The sequence below is a fragment of the Formica exsecta genome, unplaced genomic scaffold (assembly GCF_003651465.1).
Source record: "Formica exsecta isolate Colony F162 unplaced genomic scaffold, ASM365146v1 scaffold392, whole genome shotgun sequence".
NCBI lineage: Eukaryota > Metazoa > Arthropoda > Insecta > Hymenoptera > Formicidae > Formica > Formica exsecta.
This window is the reverse complement of record NW_021851156.1, coordinates 105,688-115,684: the sequence shown is the minus strand read 5'-3', so window position 1 is coordinate 115,684 and position 9,997 is coordinate 105,688. Positions and strand designations below refer to the sequence as shown.

At 36.9% G+C, this 9,997-nt stretch overlaps 1 protein-coding gene across 1 annotated transcript in view; it reads left to right on the top strand.

The window, feature by feature from the left end:
* Window positions 1-943: 943 nt before the first annotated feature.
* LOC115239624 (intraflagellar transport protein 80 homolog) overlaps window positions 944-9,997 on the top strand; it is a 95,834-nt gene continuing 86,780 nt past the window's right edge. The window contains exons 1-3 of the mRNA XM_029814232.1: window positions 944-1,203; window positions 2,291-2,480; window positions 4,372-4,496. Coding sequence (XP_029670092.1) covers window positions 944-1,203; window positions 2,291-2,480; window positions 4,372-4,496 — 575 coding nt within the window. The remainder of the gene's footprint in view (window positions 1,204-2,290; window positions 2,481-4,371; window positions 4,497-9,997) is intronic.

Sequence of the window (9,997 nt, the reverse complement as noted above, 5' to 3'; positions counted from 1 at the left end):
AGTCCCTTCTAACACTTTGTATCAGCCGAATGGCGAACTACACAGATTACCTAGCACACTTCAACTTCGACGTCGTCTTCAAACCTACAGATCAAAACACAAATGCCGACTACTGTTCCCGGATACCATATCCACAAATACGAAACGAAGTCAACAAGCTGCCTCTTAGCGGAGGAAGAAATGTTAGCGAAGACGATGGAATTGATCGATTTGCCCTACATCAAATTCAACAGTTACCAGTTTGCGCAGAACATGTAGCGCGCGAGACTCGCAAGGACCCTCATCTCGGCAAAATAGTTCAGAAGTTGGAAGCAGGTCACAATCTCACACTGATTGGCTACAAAGCCCCGGAAGCGTATTATATACACTCGCCGCCAACTGCTTGTTCTTTGAGCACAGAGTAGTTATACCCGCAATACTGAGACAGTCAATTTTAGATGACCTACACACGGCCCACATCGGGATCGTAAAAATGAAGGGTTTAGCGCGATCCTTCATCTACTGGCCAGGTATAGACTCGGACATCGAACGAACTGCTTGTGTGGAATGCGCACGCCATGCACATGCTCCGCCCAAGTTCAGAGACCACCACTGGGAGTATCCGAAGGGGCCGTGGGAACGAATCCACATCGATTACGCAGGGCCAATCGCAGGTGCAATGCTTCTAGTCATCGTCGATGCTTACAGTAAGTGGCTTGAAGTGAAAGTCACCAATTCGTCTACAACAGATGCTACAATTAAAATTCTGGATAAATTGTTTGCTACGTACGGCGTATCAACAACCATCGTCTCAGACAACGGTGCCCAGTTCACCGCCGCCGAGTTTAAGACCTTCCCCTAAAGAAGCGGAGTAACATTCCACAAACTTTTAGCACCATACCATCCAGCGACAAACGGCCAGGCAGAACGTTACGTCCAAACAGTGAAAGACGCGCTGAAAACGATGTCTACAACGAGGAATTCACTTCAAACTAATTTGAATAAACTATTGCGACAATACCAAAAAGCCCCCCACGCTATCACCGGAGAATCCCCATCCAAGCTGTTTCTGGGACGCAATGTGCGCACCCGCCTCGAAATAGTGAGGCCACAAGATGTCAGTACCAGAATTTCGCAGAAGCAACAAATATTTAATTCCTCCTTCCGGGAATTACAGTCAGGACAACGAGTTTACTTCCTTTCAGGGAATTCCCGCATGGACAAGTAGGTCTCTGGAATGATAGTCTCTCGTACAGGCGACCTCCACTACGTAATAGACTACAACGGGAAACGGGTCAAACGCCATGTCGACCAAATCCGACTCTGCCGTAGCACTGAAACAAGCATCTAGAACAAGGAGTGTCATTCACAGGACCAACAGCAAGGGGCAGCACCTCGTCATATACATTTTTACGAAGGGAGCCCCCTACCCCTAACAACACCGCCGAGCCCCGTAGCCAGAAACACTCCAGCATCCCCTCCCACTGCCACAACATCGCCGGAATCTGAGTTTTTTACCCCGGATAATCACCCACCACACCGTGAAGGAAACTCCTCTCCACCTCTTCTTCGCCAATCAACAAGGATACGCCGCCCGCCAATCAGATATTCGTCATAGATTTCAATTCGCAACGGAGGGAAGAAATGTTGCATATGAGACACAACCATGTAACAGTCACGCCATCTATATGTGAATCTCGCGTTCGGGCTTGCGTATAGTTAGTCAGTTAGTACTGGCCTAGTCTCTCGTACAGGCGACCTCCACTACGTAATAGACTACAACGGGAAACGGGTCAAACGCCATGTCGACCAAATCCGACTCTGCCGTAGCACTGAAACAAGCATCTAGAACAAGGAGTGTCATTCACAGGACCAACAGCAAGGGGCAGCACCTCGTCATATACATTTTTACGAAGGGAGCCCCCTACCCCTAACAACACCGCCGAGCCCCGTAGCCAGAAACACTCCAGCATCCCCTCCCACTGCCACAACATCGCCGGAATCTGAGTTTTTTACCCCGGATAATCACCCACCACACCGTGAAGGAAACTCCTCTCCACCTCTTCTTCGCCAATCAACAAGGATACGCCGCCCGCCAATCAGATATTCGTCATAGATTTCAATTCGCAACGGAGGGAAGAAATGTTGCATATGAGACACAACCATGTAACAGTCACGCCATCTATATGTAAATCACGCGCCGACTCCCTCGCGTTTGGGCTTGCGCATAGTTAGTCAGTTAGTACTGGCCCCCGCTTTTGTATCGTCTAGATCAAAATAATAAAGATGTCTTGAGCTTTATTCACTTCAGTTCCTACAATCAAATCCTGTCATTTTGTAATTCTAAAAACACAACAATATTACTGGCGACAAATGCGCATAGACGTAGCAATGATATGCGTAATCCAGTATTAAGTAACAAGGGATACAAGTATAAAAATATAATTGCGCCATTAATGTCTAATAAAAATATAATAGCGCCTGGAAAAAAGCTGGAAGAGGTATAAACATATCGCGCGCTATGACGTTAAAGGATAATAAGATCGATTACGTGCATTGGAATGATCCCAACGAGTTGGTAGATCGCTTGCGATTGCTGGAAGCTTCGCGTCAAGCCGGCAAGAAGCCTCCTCGAGTAGTCCATCCTAAACCACTACGCCTAAGCAGCCCCCTCTTCTGCTCCCAATTAATATTACGATCTTCCACCGTCACCACGTGGTGGATCTAGTGGACAGATTATCAGCATTTACGCTGGCGCAGATGTACACCGCAGAGTGAAGCGAGGGGGGATTTAAGGCGGGATAATATTAACTTGTAACGCTTTATTTGCCTCACCCTGTATATAATATACTTGATATTTTATAATTTATGTAAAATTAAGTCAAATTAAAGTATAAAATATCTCATAAACTATTAAATTTTTTGCCATCCTACCCTTATAACTTTTTACGCCGAATATTGCGAGGAATTGATTTATATAAACAAATTAGGGTACTATTTAAGAAGATAGAGATGATCTTGAAATAACTTTATGCCCTTCATCCAAGATCAAACCACTGGCACCATATAATATCTCCATCAAGATCACAAAACATTTGTACGAAATATTTTTCGGTGGAAGCTTTGGTTTTCGAGAAATATCAATGCGTCATTTAAAATGGGTTACCTTGTATTATATAATTAAATATAATTAAATTTCAATAATTTAATTTATAAAACTAAAGATTTTATTTATATAAAAATTAATTTCTGTATTTTATATTTTAAGTAGACATTAACAAACGATTTTCTTATTTAGACAATTTCTTATTTAGACAATTTTTTCTGTCCGAATAAATGAGAATTGGTCACTTATCTATCCAATTTTGCAAAAATTAGTTCAATATCTGAATCTCCTGTATGAAAATTTTATCAGAAATTAAACTGAAAAAATAGTTGTTACGATTTTATTAGCCGCATTTTGCAGATTTTATATAGTTTTCATGACTTAAACAAATACGGAATAGATACCGCATAGCGCGTCGCATAGCGGTAAGCAAACGAACTTTTTGTTTGGCCGAAAAAGGTATCTTTTTGTTGTCTTTTCGCTTTGCCGAAAAGACAACAAAATGATGACGAAAAGATGTGTTATAGACATCTTTTCGTCATCTTTTAATTTTTTGTGCTGTCTAGGATAAGTCTTAGAAAATTTTCCATGAGCGACTAGTGGCACATCTTTTTGTTTCTATGAGTATTAAATACTTTATTGATGCTGCATCCATTGCATACGTGCAAGAAACTTGGCTCGCCAGCCAACATTGAGAAAAATAGATACACATTGTTGCGCGGATGTACTGTTACCTCCACTCATGCTACTCAAGTGCATTTAGTACATATTGAAGGGATTTTGTACGCTATTTCAAGGATCCCAATTTACAATTCTACTGTATTAATATTGTTAACATATTTTGAAATAAACAAAGGGTATTTTATTAAGATAAGATAAAAAGATAAATATTGAATTGTTTCCTTTAAAAAAAGGCTCAGAATAGTGTACGAACATTTAGCACAGGTGCACTTGTGTACTGTAATACTTAAAGTACGTATCTTGTAGTGTTACAAAAATTTGCTAAGTTATGTACTAATCATATTAGTAAGTAAATTTACTGTATGACGGAAAAGATATAAAAATCTTTGACTAAAAAATTTAAATAAAAGTTAAAACTAATTTCCTTACAGAAATCAAGTGTAGATATTACTATGAGATTTTTATGAGTATTTTATGTATTGAGTAAAACACATCTGCCTCATATTTAAGCTTGATTGTTGAATATTTTATCTTTGTATATCATGTTTTTTCATCATATGAATTCACTTATCAATAATTAGCAATATACTATCGTTATATTTTAGTGGCTACATTCTATGGAAAAAGTGAATACTGGCAGCATTTACAGTATTGCTTGGTCTAGCGATAGTACACAAGTAGCTATGGCATGCGGTAATGGAAAACTTTTGACCGCACATATTATAGACAGGTAAGTTTTAATAAAGTAAATAAATTGATCCTATCAGAATTTAAGCACTGACATATAAAACTGTTAAACGTCCCTTGGCACGATTACGATAACTACGGCCCCCTATTTAAAAGGTCGTTTCTGAAGGCATTTTTGTCAAGAAACACGGGAAAAATAGTAAAAAGATTTTCCGATCAATAGTTTTCGAGATATATCACTTTAAAGTATTGTAAGCGTTGTAAAGTATATGCGTGGACGCAGTGGGTTCCGCCCTCCCTATAAGGAGGCTCTACTTCCGAAAGATATAACCTAACCCAAACCTATTTCTTATTTAAAACTAAAATTTGGTTTGGGTTACGTTATATAACCCAAACCAAATTTTCGTTTCGAATCAAATTTTAACTTTAAATATCTCAAAAATTATAAGAGACCGCCGATTAAGTTATAAGGAAAAGTTACTCAGGGTCATGATCTTGACAACGTATGTCGAGGTCAACGTCGTTTTGAAGTGCTCCTCTAAAAGTAAATAATTACTAAATTACATATAACTCGTGCAAATTCTTTTGTTAATAATTTGTTAATAAACAAGGAGCGACACTTAAAACCTTTTGGAAGATACTCACGACAGTGATTTTCACAACATATGTCAAGGTCAAGGTCATTGGGTCCGTTCTTGTAAAGTTTTATTATCATGTCCAATACTTTAAAGTGATATATCTCAAAAACTATTGGTCAGAAATTTTTTTATTATTTTTCCCGTATTCCTCGTCAAAAATGCCTTCAGAAACGACCCTTCAAATAGGGGGCCGTAGTTATTGTAATAAGTCAAGTTCATACGAAGCAGCGAGGCACTCCGGGTATCTATACGCAAGTCGACCAGTTGCAAGTACCTTAGATTTTAGATTGTCGGACCTCAATAACGGCAGAACCGATCGTATCTTTAATAGGCTTAATTGATAGCTTGGGTTTGAATTATATAATGAAAGTGTCTTTATATTTTTTTTACATGTATCGTGAATGGAGGTAATATGATGCAAAGTCGAAATGTATAAAATTTTTAAGATACGTCTCCATCGTCGTCACCGCCCAAATCCCCAATGCGCATGTACGAAAAGTACGGTTGGAGCATTCGCCATAAGATTGCATTAACGGCGCTTCGTGATGTTACTGCTCGCATCCGTACCTGCTTTTGATAAGTATAAGTTAATAAAATAAGTTCGCAATGCAAGAGTGCATTCTAACCCAAACCTATTTCTTATTTAAAACTAAAATTTGGTTTGGGTTACGTTATATAACCCAAACCAAATTTTCGTTTCGAATCAAATTTTAACTTTAAATATCTCAAAAATTATAAGAGACCGCTGATTAAGTTATAAGGAAAAGTTACTCAGGGTCATGATCTTGACAACGTATGTCGAGGTCAACGTCGTTTTGAAGTGCTCCTCTAAAAGTAAATAATTACTAAATTACATATAACTCGTGCAAATTCTTTTGTTAATAATTTGTTAATAAACAAGGAGCGACACTTAAAACCTTTTGGAAGATACTCACGACAGTGATTTTCACAACATATGTCAAGGTCAAGGTCATTGGGTCCGTTCTTGTAAAGTTTTATTATCATGTCCAATACTTTAAAGTGATATATCTCAAAAACTATTGGTCAGAAATTTTTTTATTATTTTTCCCGTATTCCTCGTCAAAAATGCCTTCAGAAACGACCTTTCAAATAGGGGGCCGTAGTTATTGTAATAAGTCAAGTTCATACGAAGCAGCGAGGCACTCCGGGTATCTATACGCAAGTCGACCAGTTGCAAGTACCTTAGATTTTAGATTGTCGGACCTCAATAACGGCAGAACCGATCGTATCTTTAATAGGCTTAATTGATAGCTTGGGTTTGAATTATATAATGAAAGTGTCTTTATATTTTTTTTACATGTATCGTGAATGGAGGTAATATGATGCAAAGTCGAAATGTATAAAATTTTTAAGATACGTCTCCATCGTCGTCACCGCCCAAATCCCCAATGCGCATGTACGAAAAGTACGGTTGGAGCATTCGCCATAAGATTGCATTAACGGCGCTTCGTGATGTTACTGCTCGCATCCGTACCTGCTTTTGATAAGTATAAGTTAATAAAATAAGTTCGCAATGCAAGAGTGCATTATTTTTTCATAAAAATAGTAGAGATATTTATAAGAATATCGCGGAATAGTGCAAGGAAGAATATCAAGAGATATATAAGAGTATCGCGGAATAGTGCAAAGAAGAATAAATTTTAGAATTAAATCAGAGATAGGTTTGGATTAGGTTACATCTTCCGGAAGTGGAGCCCTCCCCTTGGGGGGGCCGAACTCACTGTGTCCACGCATATACTTTACAATACGAAGCGAGATCCACCCCACAATTGTTGTGTGGATGGGAAAGTGTATATAGCCCCCTAAGCGGGGGCTCCACTTCCGGAAGATATAACCTAACCCAAATCTATTTCTGATTTAATATTATACTAAAATTTATGCTTTTGCTTATGCTTATATTAATGCTTCATAACTTTGTTTGTAGAACAATTTTTTAATAAACAATGAGGGTCGACTAAAACCTTTTGTACGTTACTCAGGGTGATAACCTTGACAACATATGTTAAGGTCAAGGTCATTGAAGCTGCCTCCCCTATACTGCATATAACCAATATATCAATTACTTTCTTTAGCACTGACACAAAATGGCAAATTTCTCAAACTTTTTTTGTTTATAATTTTTTAATAAACAATGACCGCCAATTAAGTTATAAGGAAAAGTTATTCAGGGTTGTATCCCTCTTGACAACATATGTCAAGATCAAGGTCATCGGCGAGGTGTCCGTTAATGTAAATAATTACCCTATATGGTTTATAGAACACGTAGAGTTAAAATAAAAACACTTTTTTGTTAAAATGTTTTTACGATATTATTGATTTATTTATTTGCGCTTTATATATGGTTGCAATTGCCAATTTCTAATTTTATTACTTTTAAAATATTTTTTATATTACAAACTCAAGCTGTTGACTAAGCCTATTAGAAATTTGATTGTTTTACATGTTATTAAAATAATATATAGTAAAAAAAGTCCCTAAAAACTTACCTTTTTAAAAAAGGTAAAAAAGGCGCCATATTTATATATTAAATATATATAATATATTTAATATATCAAATTAATAATTTAAACTAATATTAGTATTAGTAGTATTAATAATTTAAATTAATATTAGTTAAATTAATAATAAATTAATATTATATACTAGGAATAAAAAGTAAGGGATTAAGATTTTTTAATTGAAAAATTCACGAATTTCAAACAGTCGTAACTTCCCGAAAAATTGTAGTTAAATGTTTCAATTCTTCTTAAAGAATAAAGTCACAACTTTAATGCTTATATGATAATATGATAACCATTCTTAAAAATGATTTATTATTAAGTGGCTGGGCGTTTTTTGAATGGGAATTTATTTCTTTCTATTGAATTTCGTAATTAATCAACAATCTATCAATATGTTTACCCGCCTATCTATTTAATAAATATCAAATCTACAATAATATGACAAAAATTTGCATGACAAAAATTTAATGACAATCTTATAGAGGTAAAAGAATTAAATCATATGCTTTCTAAACAAGCTGATAAGTTTAGTATGAATTTATACAATGTTACATTACGATAATGGATGTGTTCACGAGACACAACCGTTGAATATTAATCGAACGTGATTGATTCTTACTTCTAGAACAAATCAACGTCGAGTGTTGATAAGACGATGTTCAACAGTTGTGTCTCCTGAACGTGTCCAATTTTTCGATAATTGAGCGGAGACCGCGGAAATCACGCTTGTAACTGTCGCGCTCGGTAACGACACGCAACATGGTCCGGCTCACGCCAATCTTTAGTGCCGAGTCTGTCGTCATCGAGAGCCTATTATCTACACAGAAATTGCTTGGTTTGTGCCTCCTGTCGCCTTAAATCCCCCCCCCGCACTTCACTCCGCGGTGTACATCTGTGCCAGCATAAATGCTGGTAATCTGTCCACTAGATCCACCACATGGTAACGTTGGAAGATCATATTATTAATTGGGAGCAGAAGAGGGGGCTGCTTAGGCGTAGTGGTTTAGGATGGATTACTCGAGGAGGCTTCTATGCATACTAGTGACGAGTCAAGACTCATCGCTGAGCGGCTACGGGGGCCAATTTTAAATCGTTTAATACGATTGGACTGCTCTGGAGATGTGCTGGGAATGTCGTCTCTCCGTGGCAATCGGCACTGCATCCATTGAGCGAGATTCCCACATAGCTCTGGAGTCGTATGAACTGTGTTAAAGTGGCGTAAGGTGTGAGATCTGAATAGCTCAGTGGTAAGAGCAGTTGCCCGGAAAGCGAAAGACTTGGGTTCGATTCCCGATTCGGCCACTCGTACCTCGCATATTTTTTCAGAAATGTTTTCTAACAATTATTTGTCGGGCTGAGGAAGTGTGTAAATGCCCTACACAGATACGACAGTGCCGCTGCCACGGAAGAGATGGATGCTTGGTTCGTGTCTCCTGCCGCCTTAAATCCCCCCACCCTCACTTCACAAATATTAGCTATTAGTTACCAATCACGGGTCGCCACTTAGCTGTCAATAGCTATCAATCCGCGAGGGCAAACTCCGAGCAAAGCCCACAATTAATGTCCTTTTAGAAAAATCCTCAAATGAACAAAATTAATACAAATTCACGCAAAAACTGTCAAAAGTTTTGTCATTCTCTTGAAAATTCGAGATCTTTCTAAAGAAACACGCGCCAATAAAAGGACCGCGCGGAAGGAGCGAACCACATTTCGAAACAAGTCTCGGACACATGTAAATGAATTCAAACAGCAAACAAATCATCCCTAAAACTCCGCAAATTTTAAGCCACTAAAAAAACCTCACAAAAGTAAAAAAAATACGCCAAATACATAAAAAAATATTCCAACTGCTACATAAAGTTGCATAACCTGCTATAAAAAGTTTGAAAAAATAAAAACAGATGTGAGATCAATACAATTAGTGTCAAGTATAGTAAAAATATATGCTATCAATTTATAATAGACACTAAATAAAATAGGCAGAGTTGAGAAAGTTAATTTTTTTTTAACTGAGTTAAGTTTAAAGTTAATGGCCCAAAAATTAACTAAGTTTACGTTAAAAGTTACTTAAACAAAAATTAACTCAGTTAAAGTTAAAAAATTATTAACTTATTAAAAAGTTAAAAGTTAATTATGCAAAACTATATGTTTTTTGCATAATTAATCTTTTAATTGTACATTTTAAATTAAACTTTTTAAATTTAGGTAATATAATTAAAAGATAGTTTTTTATAAGAGAGATAATGTACTTTTCTTTATATTATAATTAATAATACACATCATTTAAATATACTATAGTTGTGTAATAGAAATATTATAGTGTTTAAAAACAAAACGGTTAATAGGGACTTTGATTAAGAGGATTTTTCTGTTTAATTTGAACC